Below are 19,001 nucleotides of genomic sequence, written 5' to 3'. Positions count from 1 at the left end.
TGCACCTGTGCGTGAGCCCCTGGCGCTGCCCTGCGACCCCTTGCTGCCCAGGCTGTCTCCGCGTGTGAGGATGGAGATGCCGCTGAAGCTGCTGGCTTTAGTGACGGGCGGTCGGAGCGTGCGGTTGGAGCTGTCGGAGTCTGTGCTGCTCCACGGACGCGGCTCCAGACTCTTCATATCACTGTCTGTGCTGCTCTGACGGCTGCTGGACGCCCGGCTCGAGCTCTCCCGGTTCCCTCTGCAGGGGAAAACACAAATCTTCAACTCACAGACAGGCATGGGATGATAACTGATTATAATATTCCCATGTATATGTTTTAAGATTATTTTATTTAGTCTTTTAGGGTAGCAGTATCCCCAGAAGAAAAGATGAAAATCTGCAGGTCATGTTTCAGGATACTTCTGAAAGACAAAATCTCTTCTAAAGCAACATCCAGCATGCTGCAGAGCTGACCAGTGCAGAGGCTTCACTCTATATCCACAGAAAAGATCTCCAAAGATGCCTATTCATAAAGAAATCTGTGTTTTTCAAACTAATGAAGACAGCAGGGGTTAATGATTTATTTTAATTATTTAGCCTGACATGATTACTGCTCCAAAATAATTTATACATCCCATAATTTTTAAAACATCAGCCTCTACCAAATGGTTGATATGTCAGTTTATGGTAAAAGTACCGGAATTAATAAACATACTATGAAAAATCTGAAAATATTAAGTATAAGAGCAAAATATATGAAAAATAAACCATTTCTGAATACTAAATCATCTTTAATTTTTGAAGTGTACCATATAAAATTTCAGATTTATTATATTTAATGTCATTTAATGTTTTCTTGTTAGTTTGTTTTACAATAAAAACCAAATTTAAGTGTAGTAGCGTAAACCAACAGTGCTGTGTGTGTGTGTGTGTGTGTGTGTGTGTGTGTGTGTGTGTGTGTGTGAGCCATTCTGCAAAAGACTTTAACATCATCATTTAACAGTAAAAACACAGTCAGCCGTTTGGTAGAGGAGCAGTCAAAGGGTTAAAATAAAACATATTGTGATCAATGGAAAAAGCTGTTGTTGTTGTCCCAGACATTTAAAAAGAGCACATTATAAAGCAGTGATCACAACAGCGTGATCACATGAAACTGATATTTTTGTCATGGGTTATCATACCGACAGAGTCTTATACCAGCCCATGCCTAACACACAGATACTCAATCTGACAGTCCAGTAGGGGTGGGAGGAAGCAACGATTCATCCGTGCATTGTGATTCAGAATCGATTCATAAAAGTTCAGAATCGATTCTGCACTCAAATTAGATTGTGAAGGTGCAGGTTAAAAAGTGAGGACAGGTGCTCGCGCAGTTTTTCCTTTTTCAAATATTGTTTAACAGAGCAAGAAAATGTGCTGGAAAGCCTTTACATTAAACAAACACCTTAAGAACATGTATGTTTTCTCCGACTGGCTACAGAATAAACCACTGTTATTATCATGACTTGCCTTTAAACTGCACTTTAAGATGAATATCAATATGTTGAAAAATCTCAGAAGTATCTAGTTAAAAAGATGTGTTTGCAAAGCTAAAACAAGTAAGAAACACTGATATTCCTCAATGACACACAGCACTATAAACTATTAGTGATGTTATTCTGCATTTTAATAAACATGATTTATTTAATGCTCAACTATTTAAGAGAGGCACAATTTCAGATTGAAAACAATGACAATATGGCAATATTCAAAACTGATTTGAGCTATTCGGTATTTCTTTTGTCCATATTAACTCTTATTTGACATATAACAGAATGTTTTTTTTAATAAACTTCATAAATGAAGCCAGTGCTGTTGCGGTGCAGTCACAGTTATTGTTCAAGCAGTTTCAGTCCAAACTAACGTGCATCTAAAATTTTCTATATATTAATAGACATATGCGTTTCTTTCTTCTGATAAACACTAAATAAATAAGAGAAATAAGAGAGCTGAAAATCTGCAACCACTGACTTCTATATCTAACAAATACTGTGGAAGTCAATGGTTACAGGTTTCCACCTTTCTTCAAAATTTACTTTGTGTTCAAAAGAACTCCAATGTTTGAAACAAGTGAAAGGAGAGCAAACAATGACCATTTTTAATTTTGGGTGAACTATCTTTTTTAATCAAATTAATAGTTTTTAAGACAGCAGAACTGTCTTAGATCATCTCCAATCATTAACAAGCATATAAACTCCAATTTTGGTAGAAATGCGAAGTTGGAAAGATGCATTTGCACAGCTAAAGAAAGAAAAAGAAAAAAATGTAGGTCAAGAATAGTTTTGGGTCGAATACCGTAAAGATTCCCACCCCTACCGTCTAGACACACACAAACATGCAGATCCACATGAACTCAAAATATCAGACACATACAAGATAAAAGTGCAAAACAATAAATAAACGAATAAGACCAGAAAATAAGAACATCCAAACACACTTAACGGCTACTACACATCAGATCTGTGGCTCATCCAGGCTGCGGCCAAAGCCACTGCACTCGCATTTAACGCAACAAGTCCTGCAGCTGGTTTGCAGTGCAGTCATGCAGTGATGCAGTCCTTCAGTGATGCATGTATGGAAACTTCTCCATTCAAAGATATGCTGGGGCAAGATTCATTCTCTGTGCAGCCCTATGGCAGACATAAACACACACACACTCATGCACACACCCACACACCCATCACTGTGTTAAGTTGATGCACACGTGACCGACCAACAAACCAAGCAACCAATCAAATCAACTAATCAATCAATCAATCAATCAATCATCCAAGTAATCAAATCAACCAATCAATCAAATCAACTGAACGACCAACCAACCAACAAATCAATCAATCAATCAATCAATCAATCAATCAATCAATCAATCAATCAATCAATCAATCAATCAATCAATCAATCAATCAATCAAATCAAATCAAATAACCATCCAAGCAATAAATCAATCAATCAACCAAGCAACCAATCATATCAACTAATCAATCAAATCAACCAATCAATCAAATAATCAATAGTCCAAGCAATCAATAAATCAATCAAATCAATAAATCTATCAAATCAACCAATCAAATCAACCAACCAATCAAATCAATCGACTGACCAACCAACAAAGCAATAAAATCCAATCAATCAATCAATCAATCAATAAAATCAACCATCCAAGCAATTAATATATCGATCAAATCAACCATTCAAATCAATCGACCGACCAACCAACCAACCAACAAACAAAGCAATCAATCAACCAAGCAGCCAATCAAATCAACCAGTCTTCCAAGCAATAAATCAATCAACCAAGCAATCAATACATCGATCAAATCAACTAAATCAACTATCCAATCAAATCAATCGATTGATCGACCAACCAATCAACAAACCAAGTGATCAATCAACTAAGCAAATCAACCATCAATTACATCATCCAATCAAATCATCCAAGCAATAAATCAATCAACCAAGCAATCAATAAATCTATCAAATCAACAAATCAACTCAATCGATCAACCAACCAACCAACAAAGCAATCAAATCAATCAATCAATCAATCAATCAATCAAATCAATCAACCATCCAAGCAATAAACCAATCAATCAAGCAATCAATCATATCAATCAACTAACTAAATCAAATCAATTGACCGACCAACCAACCAACAAACTAAGCAACAAACCAAGCAATCAAGCAACCAAGCAACAAACCAACCAAGCAACCAAATCAAATCAAATCAATAGTCCAACCAATTAAAGCAATCAATCAATCAATCAATCATTCAAATTAACCAAGCAATCAATAAATCTATCAAATCAACCAACTAATCAAATCAATCGACCGACCAATCAACAAAGCAATCAAATCAATCAATCAATCAATCAAATCAATCAACCATCCAAGCAATAAACCAATCAATCAAGCAATCAATCATATCAATCAACTAACTAAATCAAATCAATTGACCGACCAACCAACCAACAAACCAGGCAACCAATCAAATCAACTAATCAATCAAATCAACCAATCAATCAATTGTTTAAGCAATCAATAAATTATCAAATCAATCGACCGACCAACAAACAAAGCAATCAATCAAACAAGCAGCCAATCAAATCAACCAGTCTTCCGAGCAGTAAATCAATCAACCAAGCAATCAATACATTGATCAAATCAACTAAATCAACTAACCAATCAAATCAAATCAATCTATTAATCGACCAACCAATCAACAAACCAAGTAATCAATCAACCAAGCAAATCAACCAAATGATCAATCCAATCAAAACAATCAACCAAATCAATCAACCAGCCAAACGAATTCACTGCATGTGCAGCAAAATAAATGAACACAGTATTGATTTAAAGGGATGCGATGATGCTAAATCCTCATTTGTGTGCAGTTTGGACAGAAGTGTGTCCACCGTCATATTACACTGCTGGAAACACAACAAGTCTCTTTTTAAACTACATTTCCTAAACAGGATCCAAATCCCAGTGGCCCACCGCAACGCGACATAGAAGTGTTGTTTCCCCACCCACTTTTTAATTGACAGGAGTGTATTAACATGCGTCCATAGAAACGCATATAAACAATTCCACAGAAAAGGATTAACAAAGCAACCTGGATTAAGAGATCTGTTCAGCTCTCTGTGATCATCTGCAGCTCAAGGATGAAGTTTAACACGCTTTAAATCAGAGCATGCTTATACTAAAGACCGCTGGAATCAGCACAGGTGCATACTGTCAGCACAACTAAACACGAGGAGGACGCTTCAAACACAGAACAAGCGTCAATTATTCAGACGTGGATTACTCAATCAGCTGGATTTGGTTATTGACAATTTGACACGATCCGGGATCATTTTGTTCTTCAAAACTCATCTGAGAGTTGTTAAACAGGTCTGAGAGCTCAAACCTGCTCAGGAGCTGCAGTCTATCTCATATAAACAGATGCTAAATTAATTTAAACAGCCAGTTATGCCTTACACCACATGATGAAGAAACGTGAACAGTCCTGCTAACGGAAATTCACTCTAAAAATAAAACTAAATAAATGCTAGATGCTCCTGACACATGAAAGAGTAAAGCCTGCAGCCAACAACAAATGTGTAAAGTTGATGCGAACCATATCTCAAGAGTTCACCCTCAGCTGATGATTGACTATAAAGCTTGTTTGGCGTGCTGTCCCGGGAGAGAGCCCTGAGCTCATAAGATCCTCGAGCCTGGGACTCCCTCCAGTAGCAAGGCAAGAGGGGAGTTTGAGCTCAGGTAGATGTGGAGAACTTCCCTGCTGTAGTAGCTAATGAACAGATAGTGATCGCTCTTTAGAGATAACTACTGACTAGCAGCATGTCTATGGTGCTGATTTGGATTAGTCAATGAACTTAAAGGGTCACGAAACACCAGAACACATGTGTTGAGCTGCTGACAGTGGTATATGTGTCCCACACTGCTATAAACACTATTAGGACACCTATATTTCACTAAACAGTGTAAATTGGTTGTTTTTGCGTTATTTCAAGCAAATTCGTACTTCCGGTTTGAAACAAATTTTTGAAGCTGCGTCACGGTCATGACATAATAGTGTGTATTCCAGCGTGCAGACTGGACGTCTGTGCCAGAGTGTGTCTTATTACGTCTTACAGTGTGCTGCATTAATGCATGAGTAAGGCTTGATTCAAACCAATCAGCGCGCTCTATTGTGCTACTTCATTAATATTCATTACTGTCACAGTGTTTAGACGACAGAGTTGTGTGTGTGTGTGTGTGTGTGTGTTTATGCAAGCAACTGTTTGTGTGACTGTGTGTGTTTTTGTGTGCGAGTCTGTCTAGGTTTGTTTGTCTGAGTAACTGTGTGTGTTTTTGTGTGCGTGTCTGTCTAGGCTTGTCTGTCTGAGTAAGTGTGTGTGTGTGTGTTTGTGTGTGTGTGTTTGTATACTAGCAACTGTTTGTGTGACTGTGTGTGTTTTTGTGTGCGTGTCTGTCTAGGCTTGTCTGTCTGAGTAAGTGTGTGTGTGTGTGTGTGTGTGTGTGTGTGTGTTTATGCAAGCAACTGTTTGTGTGACTGTGTGTGTTTTTGTGTGCGAGTCTGTCTAGGTTTGTTTGTCTGAGTAACTGTGTGTGTTTTTGTGTGAGTGTCTGTCTAGGCTTGTCTGTCTGAGTAAGTGTGTGTGTGTGTGTGTGTGTTTGTGTTTGTATGCTAGCAACTGTTTGTGTGACTGTGTGTGTTTTTGTGTGCGAGTCTGTCTAGGTTTGTTTGTCTGAGTAACTGTGTGTGTTTTTGTGTGCGTGTCTGTCTAGGCTTGTCTGTCTGAGTAAGTGTGTGTGTGTGTGTGTGTTTGTGTGTGTGTGTTTGTATACTAGCAACTGTTTGTGTGACTGTGTGTGTTTTTGTGTGCTTGTCTGTCTAGGCTTGTCTGTCTGAGTAAGTGTGTGTGTGTGTGTGTGTGTGTGTGTTTGTGTGTGTGTGTTTGTATACTAGCAACTGTTTGTGTGAGTGTCTGTCTAGGCTTGTCTGTCTGAGTAAGTGTGTGTGTGTGTGTGTGTGTGTGTGTGTGTGTGTGTGTGTGTGTGTGTGTGTGTGTGTGTTTATGCAAGCAACTGTTTGTGTGACTGTGTGTGTTTTTGTGTGCGAGTCTGTCTAGGTTTGTTTGTCTGAGTAACTGTGTGTGTTTTTGTGTGAGTGTCTGTCTAGGCTTGTCTGTCTGAGTAAGTGTGTGTGTGTGTGTGTGTTTGTGTTTGTATGCTAGCAACTGTTTGTGTGACTGTGTGTGTTTTTGTGTGCGAGTCTGTCTAGGCTTGTCTGTCTGAGTAAGTGTGTGTGTGTGTGTGTGACTGTGTGTGTGTTTATGCAAGCAACTGTTTGTGTGACTGTGTGTGTTTTTGTGTGCGAGTCTGTCTAGGTTTGTTTGTCTGAGTAACTGTGTGTGTTTTTGTGTGAGTGTCTGTCTAGGCTTGTCTGTCTGAGTAAGTGTGTGTGTGTGTGTTTGTGTTTGTATGCTAGCAACTGTTTGTGTGACTGTGTGTGTTTTTGTGTGCGAGTCTGTCTAGGCTTGTCTGTCTGAGTAAGTGTGTGTGTGTGTGTGTGTGTGTGTGTGTTTATGCAAGCAACTGTTTGTGTGACTGTGTGTGTTTTTGTGTGCGAGTCTGTCTAGGTTTGTTTGTCTGAGTAACTGTGTGTGTTTTTGTGTGAGTGTCTGTCTAGGCTTGTCTGTCTGAGTAAGTGTGTGTGTGTGTGTGTGTGTTTGTGTTTGTATGCTAGCAACTGTTTGTGTGACTGTGTGTGTTTTTGTGTGCGAGTCTGTCTAGGCTTGTCTGTCTTAGTAACTGTGTGTGCTAGCAACTGTTTGTGTGACTGTGTGTGTTTTTGTCTAGATCTGTCTGTCTAACTGTGTGTGTGTTTGCAAGCGTTTGTGTAACTGCGTGTGTGTGTGATGAACGAAGGATCTACTTTTACGCTGCCCTGTATATTTTTGGAGCTGCACTCGCTCTTCATTGTTAACACACACACACACACACACACACACACACACACACACACACACACACACACACACACACACACACACACACACACACACACACACACAACAGAGCCAGAATGTCCAGTGTGTGTGTGTGTGTGTGTGTGTGTGTGTGTGTGTGTGTGTGTGTGTGTGTGTGTGTGTGCACAACAGACATTTACATCTGGAAATAATGAACAAACACTCAATAACGAATAGAGTAGCACAAGTGTTGAATTCATGCACAATCTAGTGTACACATAAATGCACATACACTACCTGACAACAGTCTTGTGGCCTATCCAAGTTTAGGAACAATAATAATAACTGGACGTCTAGTTGATGATTTGGTGTCAGAAGTGTCTTATATATTGTGTATATAATATTGTGTCTGACTCCATCATGAGCTTGGAGGACTGCATCCATACATCTCTGACATGACTCAAATCACTGATTAATAAAGTCATCTGGAATGAAGAAGAAAGCCTTCAGCAGGATCCCAGAGCTCATCAAGAGTCTTTGTGTTCATCTTCAACACCTCCTCCTTCATCAGCTCAATAATGTTCATGTCTGGTGACTGGGCTGGCCAATCCTGGAGCACTCTCTGCTTTCAGGAGCTTTGATGTGGAGGCTGAAGTATGAGCAGGAGCGCTATCCTGCTGGAGAATTGGCCCTTTCCTGTGGTTTGTGATGTAATGGGCAGCACAGATGTCTTGATACCTCAGGCTGTTGATGTTGCAGATCTCTCCATACTGAATCAACCCCAAACCATGATGTTCCCTTCAGCAAACTTCACTGATTTCTGTGAGAATCTTTGCTCCATGCTGGTTCCAGTAGGTCTTCTGCAGTACTGGTGATGATCGAGATGCAGATCAACAGATGAAATCCACCTACTGACACTTTTCCAAATGATCAACTAGAAGTCAAGATATTATCTGCTGCTCTTACAGCTGAGATCCAGCACACGACTTCTGTCAGGTAGTGTGTGCACAACAATCAATACTACTGAAAATGGATGTAAATTATGTATTTGATACAATAATACAAGTTTTATATGCGTTTGAGTGTGTAATTAGTTTATATTTAGTATTTTTCTGACAAATTGCAAAAACATCAAAACATTGTGAATTTCCTACTGTAAAAATATCAAATATAAGAGCCTGCTAAAAGCTTAATTTGGCATGTTTAACCCTACTCTTGTCTTAATATTCTGTGTACATGTGAAGTGCAAAACGTTTAAAAGTTACAGCAGATTCTGACTGAGTGTGTGTGTGTGTGTGTGTGTGTGTGTGTGTGTGTGTGTGTGTGTGTGTGTATGAGAGTTAGTGGTTTTTGTGATGTAAACAAAGTGGTTTTTGTGATGTTTTGTGATGTTTTGGGTCTTAGAAAAGCGCGTTATAAATAAAATGTATTATTATTATAATTTTTATAAATTTTTTAAAATAGTTTTTATAATAATAAAACAATAAAACAGTATTATTTTTTTTTGTTGTTGTTGTTACAATTGTGCATGGGTCATTTTTCATCCTTACGTCAACAGGAGGTAGGGCTTTACAATATATGGTTTCAGCATCGGTTTTGCGATGAATCATTAAAGCACTCAGGTATAGGAAATTGTACCATTTGTGACTACAATTACAAATTAACTACAACTACAATTAATTTTATTAAATTAATTTTATCATTCAGTTATTGTACTTGAATACTGTTAGACTCGGGGAAACGTTTTTTTTCTTGACTGTATTTATATACATTTTTGCATGAAAATACTCACAACACATGCAAATACAAAACCACACTGCAAATGGCACTGACCACAACGTAAATGTGTCGGGCGACCACAAAATGCTTATTAGATTTAATTTAGATGCATATAGTAAACATTAATTCATCAATCTCTGACTAAACATGTGCATGAAAATACTCACAGCACATGCGAACAGAAACGCACTGCAAATATCACAGAACACAACCAAAATGTGTCGGGGACCCCAAAAATATTACCGATTGTTTATTAGATTTTATGGAGATGCATTCTGACTGCAGAATCATCCCAATCCATCTAACATTATACATTCTAAATGCAGATATTAAGTCATCTGGTGAAATTGTATTTATAATCGCAATATATATTGCAGAATAAGAAAATATTTTAAAAATTTAAATACTCGTAATCAGACTAGTAACTTTAAATACTCGTAATCAAACTTCAGTAATCTTTTAAAATACTCATAATGACTACTTACTTTTTAAAATACTCGTAATAAGACAACAGCTACTTTTTAAAATACTCTTAATCAGACTAGTCATTTTTTAAATACTCATGGTCAGGATACAGTTACTTTTTAAATACTCATAATCAGACAGTTACTTTTTAAATACTCAAGATCAGACTACAGTTTTTTTAATTACTCAGACAACAGCAACATGTTTAAATACTCAAAATCAGACTACAGTTATCTTCTAAAATACTCATAATCAGACTAGTTACTTTTTAAAATATTCATAATCAGACAACAGCTATTTTTTTTAAATACTCTTAATCAGACTACAGTTACTTTTTAAATACTCATAATCAGACAACAGTTATTTATTAATTACTTAATCAGACAACAGCTACTTTTTAAAATACTCAAAATCAGACTATAGTTACTTTTTAAAATACTCTTAATCAGACTAGTTACTTTTCAAATACCCATAATCAGACTACAGTTATTTTATAATTACTTAATCAGACAACAGCTATTTTTTAAATATTCTTAATCAGACAACAGCTACTTTTTAAAATACTTAAAATCAGACTATAGTTACTTTTTTAAATACTCTTAATCAGACTACAGTTTTTTTAATTACTCAGACAACAGCAACATGTTTAAATACTCAAAATCAGACTACAGTTATCTTCTAAAATACTCATAATCAGACTAGTTACTTTTTTAAAATATTCATAATCAGACAACAGCTATTTTTTAAATACTCTTAAATCAGACTACAGTTACTTTTTAAATACTCATAATCAGACAACAGTTATTTATTAATTACTTAATCAGACAACAGCTACTTTTTAAAATACTCAAAATCAGACTATAGTTACTTTTTAAAATACTCTTAATCAGACTACAGTTACTTTTCAAATACCCATAATCAGACTACAGTTATTTTATAATTACTTAATCAGACAACAGCTATTTTTTAAATATTCTTAATCAGACAACAGCTACTTTTTAAAATACTCAAAATCAGACTATAGTAACTTTTTAAAATACTCTTAATCAGACTACAGTTATTTTTTAATTACTTAATCAGACAACAGCTACTTTTTAAAATGCTCGTAATTAAACTAGTCACTTTTTAAATACTCATAATCAGACTACAGTTATTTTTTAATTACTTAATCAGACAACAGCTACTTTTTAAAATGCTCGTAATTAAACTAGTCACTTTTTAAATACTCATAATCAGACTACAGTAACTTTTTAAAATACTCATAATCAGACTAGTTCCATTTTGAAATACACAATGAACTACAGTTTTTCTATTTTTTTTGGATTACGTAACATTGTTTACACAATGGCAGTAAGTTGTTAACAAGGTTATCCTGCTTAAATATACGTGACATCAAATAGGGTTAACACAAAAGTAATCTAAATGCAATCTTAAAGAAGTCTGATTACATTACAATAAATATGCATCTCAGAGATTATAATACTGACTACGCATTAAGTCGTCAGATGAAATTATATTCATATCGCAATATATATCACAAAATAAGAAAATATCACAGAGTTAGATTTCTGCAGTATCGTGCAGCCCTAATATTCAGATTATTGATTTAATATGATAGCTGCATTTCTAAACACTACCATGCATCAATAGAAAGCTTATTTATTTCACTTTCATATGATTAAAATTATAAACAAACAAACAAATAAATAAATAAATAAAAGGGGCACATTTGATATTCTGACCAATTAGTTGACATTTTTACATTGTTATGAAATGACTGAAGCGGTGATAAAAGCCTATGATCAGACCACCTATTCCTGACTGACCAGCTCTTCTCTTTCTCTCTCACGCATAAACACACACAAACACACACACACATTAAAATGCAGTTGTATATGAGAGTGCATTGATGTCGTTTCATTTGCAGAGACTGTAGTACACAGCAGCCATGCACGGCCGGCCCCCAGTGCACTGAGCCCACGCAAAGCAACACATGGTCACCACACGGCCACACACAGCAGAGACTGTACCTAAAAATCTGCCTCCGCTTTTGGGAGGATGAGGAGTAGCCGTCAGTGGACAGTCTGTAGAGTCACATTGGAGAAAACAGCGTGTGGGGGTTACAGGAGCACTGTGTGTGTGTGTGTGTGTGTGTGTGTGTGTGTGTGTGTTTGGTGGTTTATGAGGATGTGCATAGTGATAGGAGTATGATCTAGGTATTACAATGTTGAGAGAGCTTATGAGGGCATGCACTGATGTCAAAATATTATCTAAATGCTTTAAAAGCCATAATTAAAAGTTTTTTTTTCATTCAAAGTTTGCCACAGGTTTGCTGGGAGCGCTGGCTTAGAGGTAGAGACATAAAACAAACATGTTTCACAGTATAAAAAACATTACATCTATGGAAAGTTACATCAAAATACATTACATCTTCATAAACCACCAAAACCAACCTTTGTGTTTTGTGTGTGTTTGTAGGCGACCCAGACATTAAATACACTCTTACGAGACGCAGATATAGGAACCGCTCTGTGTGTATTTCCTCTAATGGAAAAACAAACTAAGCATCAGCTCTCAGTCTGAGTTCTGCAAAGTATCCTTCACTGTCAACTCAAACTCTCAAGCAATATTATCTAAAAGACAGAGCTGGGTAGTAGAGGATTATTTGTATTGCGGGTTTAGTGATCACATTCAAAAAACCATGTACTTCAAGTTAAACTACTTTTTACAATCACTCAATCAGATTACAGTGATTTTTTTAAATACTTGTAATCAGATTATAAGTACTTTTTTAAAACTTGTAATCAGATTATAGTGACTTTTTAAAATACTTGTAATCAGATTATAGTTACTTTTTAAAATACTCATATTCAGACTAGTTACTTTAAATACTTGTAATTAAACTACAGCTACTTTTAAAATATTCATAATCAGACAAGTTACTTTTTAAAATACTTGTAGTTAGATTATAATTACTTTAAAAAAAAACTTGTAATCGGACTGTGGCTACTTTTAAATTACTCATGATTAGACTACAGATACTTTAAAAATACTCAGACTAGTTACTTTAAAATACTTGTACTCATACTACAATTACTTGTAATCAGACTACAGTTATTTTTTAAATACTCCTAATCAGACTAGTTATTTTTTAATACTCGTAATCAGACTACAGTTACTTGTAATCAGATTAGTTATTTTTAAATACTCAAAATCAGACTACAGTTGGTTTTAATACTCATAATCAGACTACTGTTACTTGCAATCAGACTAGTTATTTTTTAATAATCATAATCAGACTACAGTTATTTTAATGCTCATAATCAGACTACTGTTACTTGCAATCAGACTAGTTATTTTTTAATAATCATAACCAGACTACAGTTATTTTAATGCTCAAAATCAGACTACTGTTACTTGCAATCAGACTAGTTAATTTTTAATAATCATAATCAGACTACAGTTATTTTAATGCTCACAATCAGACTACAGTTACTTGTAATCAGACTAGTCATTTTTAATCAAAATCAGACTACAGTTACTTGTAATCAGACTAGTCATTTTTAATCAAAAGACTACAGTTATTTTTAATGCTCATAATCAGACTACAGTTACTTGTAATCAGACTAGTCATTTTTAATCATAATCAGACTACAGTTTTTTTAATGCTCATAATCAGACTACAGTTACTTGTAATCAGACTAGTTATTTTTAATAATCATAATCAGACTACAGTTATTTTTAATGCTCATAATCAGACTACTGTGACTTGAAATCAGACTAGTCATTTTTAATCATAATCAGACTACAGTTATTTTAATGCTCATAATCAGACTACAGTTACTTGTAATCAGACTAGTCATTTTTAATCATAATCAGACTACAGTTATTTTTAATGCTCATAATCAGACTACAGTTACTTGTAATCAGACTAGTCATTTTTAATCATAATCAGACTACAGTTTTTTTAATGCTCATAATCAGACTACAGTTACTTGTAATCAGACTAGTTATTTTTAATAATCATAATCAGACTACAGTTATTTTTAATGCTCATAATCAGACTACTGTGACTTGAAATCAGACTAGTCATTTTTAATCATAATCAGACTACAGTTATTTTTAATGCTCATAATCAGACTACAGTTACTTGTAATCAGACTAGTCATTTTTAATCATAATCAGACTACAGTTATTTTTAATGCTCATAATCAGACTACAGTTACTTGTAATCAGACTAGTTATTTTTAATAATCATAATCAGACTAAAGTTATTTTAATGCTCGAAATCAGACTACTGTTACTTGCAATCAGACTAGTTATTTTATAATAATCATAATCAGACTACAGTTATTTTTAATGCTCATAATCAGACTACTGTTACTTGCAATCAGACTAGTTATTTTTTAATAATCATAATCAGACTACAGTTATTTTAATGCTCAAAATCAGACTACTGTTACTTGCAATCAGACTAGTTATTTTTAATAATCATAATCAGACTAAAGTTATTTTAATGCTCAAAATCGGACTACTGTTACTTGCAATCAGACTAGTTATTTTTTAATAATCATAATCAGACTACAGTTATTTTAATGCTCATAATCAGACCACAGTTACATGTAATCAGACTAGTTATTTTTTAAATACTCTTAATCAGCCTACTGTTACTTTTTTAAATACTCGTAATCAGACTAATTACTTGTAATCAGACTACAGTTTTTCTTTAATAAATACTGAATCACACTACAGTTCATTTTAAAATATTCATAATCAGGCATGTTCTTAAAATACACATAATTAGCCTATGATAACTTTTAAAATACTCTTAATCAGACTAGTTACATTTTGAAATGAACGTAATCAGACTACAGTTACTTCGTATAGATTATATGAAGACATTATTTACACAATGGCAGTAAGTTGTTGACAAGGTTATCCTGCTTAAATATACGTGTCATCAAATAAGGGTTAGCAAGAAAGTAATCTAAATGTAATCCAAAAGAAGTCTGATTACATTACAATAAATACTTAATCTCAGAGGTTATAATACTGACTACGCATGTCATCGCAAGTCATCCACCCAGCTCTGCTAACAGACAGATCATATACCTATAGCACTCTTCCTCACTCATAACTCATGCAACTGGATTAAACCGTGGACATACAGTTGTGTGTTTACTAGCAGTCCTGACTGGTTAAAAAGGCGGATTGATCAGGAGGAGTCTCTTACCTGTTATCATTGATGTATCCATTCTGTGAGGACTGAAACAAAAGATAAAACAGCTTTGCTATGAACAATCACACGGTCACATTATGCAATGTATACACTAAAATAACAGCGCAAAACAATAGAATACATCTGCACTGAATGCATACTTTACGAGAAGAATTTGTACAGAACACACTAATAAACATGCTATGGATGAATTTATGGATCATGTAAAGCTGTCTGAATGATTACTGTGCTTACTGTGATGTATTCTGGCGCTTAAATCTGCTTACTATAAAGGATTAATTTCTCTTATGTTCCAAAGGAAAATAAAAACTGATTAATTATTGACATTTATTTTCTGTAAAGCAGCTTTAAAAATGATATGAACATTTTCTGCATGTTTCAAAGTCAAATTTAAGACTTTTAAATAGCTTTTTAAGATCATTGTGAACGCAATTGATTTTTTATTATTTTTTAGGGATTTTTTCTAAATAGAAAAGATTTTTACTTGGTCCTTCATATCTAATTAGTTCTTTGCCACATATTTTCATTTATTACAAGCTGCCATGTCAGTTTTTACAAGATGTGAAGTCTCTGATGTCCCTAGAGTGTGTATTACTTTTGTACACATACTCACCGGCCACTTTATTAGGTACACCTGTCCAACTGCTTGTTAACGCAAATGTCTAATCAGCCAATCATATGGCAGCAGCTCACTGCATTTAGGCATGTAGACATGGTCAAGACGATCTGCTGCAGTTCAATGCGAGCATCAGAATGGGGAAGAAAGGGGATTTAAGAGACTCTGAACGTGGCATGGTTGTTGCTGCCAGACGGGCTGCTCTGAGTATTTCAGAAACTGCTGATCTACTGGGATTTTCACGCACAACCATCTCTAGGGTTTACAGAGAATGCTCCGACAAAGAGGAAATATCCAGTGAGCGGCAGTTCTGTGGGAGCAAATGCCTTGTTTATGAGGCCAGAGGTCAGAGGAGAATGGCCAGACTGGTTCCAGCTGATAGAAAGGCAACAGTAACTCAAATAAGCACTCGTTACAACCGAGCTCTGCAGAAGAGCATCTCTGAACACACAACACGGCCAACCTTGAGGCGGATGGGCTACAGCAGCAGAAGAGCACACCGGGTGCCGCTCCTGTCAGCTAAGAACAGGAAACTGAGGCTACAATTCACACAGACTCACCAAAACTGGACAATAGAAGATTGGAGAAACGTTGCTGCTCTGATGAGTCTCCATTTCTGCTGACACATTCAGATGCTCGGCTCAGACAACATGAAAGCATGGATCATCCTGCCTTGTATCAGCGGTTCAGGCTGGTGGTGGTGGTGTAATGGTGTGGGGGAGATTTTCTTTGGGTCCATTAGTACCAATTGAGCATCAACGCCACAGCCTACCTGAGTATTGCTGCTGACCATGTCCATCCCTTTATGAGCACAGTGTCTCCATCTTCTGATGGCTACTTCCAGCAGGATAACGCAGCATGTCATAAAGCTCAATCATCTCAGACTGGTTTCTTGAACATGACGATGAGTTCACTGTACTCAAATGGCCTCCACAGTCACCAGAGCTCAATCCAATAGAGCAGCATTGGGATGAGGTGGAACGGGAGATTGGCATCATGGATGTGCAGCCGACAAATCTGCAGCAACTGTGTGATGCTATCATGACAATATGGAGAAAAATCTCTGAGGAATATTTCCAGCAGCTTGTTGAATCTCTGCCATGAAGGTTTAAGGCAGTTCTGGAGGCAAAAGGGGTCCAACCCGGTACTAGTAAGGTGTACCTAATAAAGTGGCTGGAAAGTGTATTTCTAAATCAATCAATCAATCAATCAATCAATCAATCAATCTATCTATCTATCTATCTATCTATCTATCTATCTATCTATCTATCTATCTATCTATCTATCTATCTATCTATCTATCTATCTATCTATCTATCTATCTATCTATCTATCTATCTATCTATCTATCTATCTATCTATCTATCTATCTATCTATCTATCTATCTATCTATCTATCTATCTATCTATCCACAAAATCTCTTTAATAAGTAACGCTGTTCCTGAAGCATTGGATTATTTTCTTACTTCTCGTGCAAAAATGCGATCTCTGACGCGCTGGTACTCTTCCTCTCGCTCCTCGATGGATTTACTGCGACGGCCGTCCTGCAGCGGCACGCGGATCTGAACAACACAGATAAAAAAGATCATTTTCATCTTAAATAAATAAACAACACATTTGGTGATTAAGCAGTTCTGGGTGATACGACCTAAATGAAAACCTCGATGAATTGAACACTTTAGCTCGATTGGGAATGTGTGCTTTAATATCAGTTCTTCAACGTTGATATTCAATAAATAATCATGGACAGTAGATCACTCATCCTAATTTGACTTTAGGGGAAATCGCTCAGTGCTAGTAGGAGCGAAAACTCTGCAACACACACCTGGTTATCATCCTTGTCCATGCTGGCGTCGTCTCTCTTCAGGATGAACTTCTTCTGGAAGTCCATGTTGCGCTCGTCTTTAATGTGCTCAGAGAAGCGCTGCTCGGGGCTGAAACACACACCATGAGGAGCTTATTGTGCACAGGCCTATTTAAAGGGTTAATTCTGCCAACTGATAATCAGCAGTGAAAATGAAAAGTTTTACCTCTTAATCACAACAGGGAAAACCAGCAACAATCAAGAATGCATAAATATATGCTGTTATGGCTTCGCAATCAATAAATGTGATTATACTCGAAGTCAATGGGTCAAAAACAGCTCCAACATCACCAAAAGGGAGTCAATTTGAACAATACACAGGGTTAATGTAATCAAAAATCTGTTTACATGCTAGACTCTCACTAAGAGTATATTCCTAATCGTATTAAAATCTGATTATTGGTGTCCATATAAGTGTATTCACTGTGATTTCTCCCACAGATAATGATGATTTTTTGTTATCATGCATGTGTGTGTGTGTGTGTGTGTGTGTGTATGTGTGTGTTCTTACATGCGTGTGTTGCTGGTCTTGTTGATTATGACCGCTTTTCCCGTTTGGTCCACATTGTGGTCCATGCCGAAGTAGGCAGCGACTCGATGCAGCAGCATGCGATGGTATGAGGTCATCTGAGGAAACTTCTTATACTGATTACTGAAAAAAATACAGACACACACACAAGTTTGAGGTTTGATTATTTATTGCCAAATCAGCAATATATGTATATTTCATGGCAAACTTCTAACTTCAATACCAACTTTATATTGCAATGAGAGATGATAGAAAATAAATAAATCTGTATAACTGAAACTATAAAATATAGATGATACAGGATAATTAAAAACATAAATATAACCACATAAATAAATAAATATACATAAAAATATGACATGTTACATTTCAGTACTTTTTTTTTTTTTTTACATTTTTTGATAACACAAAATTCTTCCTGGGGATACAAAATAAATAAATAAATAAAAATAATTGAATAAAAACAAACAAACAAACAAACAAATAAATAAATAAATACATGAAAACAAATAAATAAAAATAAATAATAAATAAACAAATAAAAAAATAAAACACATCATTAAATTAATTAATAAATAAAAATAAATAAATAAAAACAAATTAATGAGTTAAACAAATAAATAAAAAAATAAATAAAAACAAACAAATAAAAATAAATAAATAAGTAAATTAATTAATTAAAACAAATGAATAAATTAAAACAAATAAATAAAAAAATAAAATACATTCAAATATTAAATATGATTTTTCAGTTCAATTTTTTAAATAAACAATTAAAAAATAAATAAATGAAAACAAATAAATTAATAAATAAACAAATAAAAACAAACCAATAAATAAATAAAAACAAACAAACAAATAAAAATAAATTAATAAATATAATAAATAAATAACAACTAATGAATAATTTAAAACAAATAAATAAATAAAAACTAATTAATAAAAACAAACGAACAAATAAATAACAACTAATGAATAAACTAAAACAAATTAATAAATAAAAACAAATTAATA

General features: G+C 35.0%; 1 protein-coding gene across 15 annotated transcripts in view; it reads right to left on the bottom strand.

The window, feature by feature from the left end:
* The window catches only part of r3hdm2 (R3H domain containing 2), a 117,066-nt gene that overhangs the window by 22,839 nt on the left and 75,226 nt on the right, over positions 1-19,001 (bottom strand). For 9 of the 15 annotated variants that reach the window (XM_087258155.1, XM_087258158.1, XM_087258162.1 and 6 more), the window contains exons 9-13: positions 17,970-18,110; positions 17,420-17,528; positions 17,061-17,156; positions 14,972-15,003; positions 6-238 (exon numbers count right to left, since the gene is read on the bottom strand). In XM_087258155.1, coding sequence (XP_087114281.1) covers positions 6-238; positions 14,972-15,003; positions 17,061-17,156; positions 17,420-17,528; positions 17,970-18,110 — 611 coding nt within the window. Of the gene's footprint in view, positions 1-5; positions 239-11,768; positions 11,823-14,971; positions 15,004-17,060; positions 17,157-17,419; positions 17,529-17,969; positions 18,111-19,001 lie in introns of all 15 variants that reach the window. The other 6 variants (XM_087258151.1, XM_087258154.1, XM_087258160.1 and 3 more) reach the window with 1 other exon arrangement.

The sequence above is a fragment of the Danio rerio genome, chromosome 6 (assembly GCF_052040795.2).
Source record: "Danio rerio strain M-AB ecotype USA chromosome 6, GRCz13ab, whole genome shotgun sequence".
NCBI lineage: Eukaryota > Metazoa > Chordata > Actinopteri > Cypriniformes > Danionidae > Danio > Danio rerio.
Note: the sequence above shows the minus strand (reverse complement) of the source record. Positions and strands in the feature narration are given on the sequence as shown.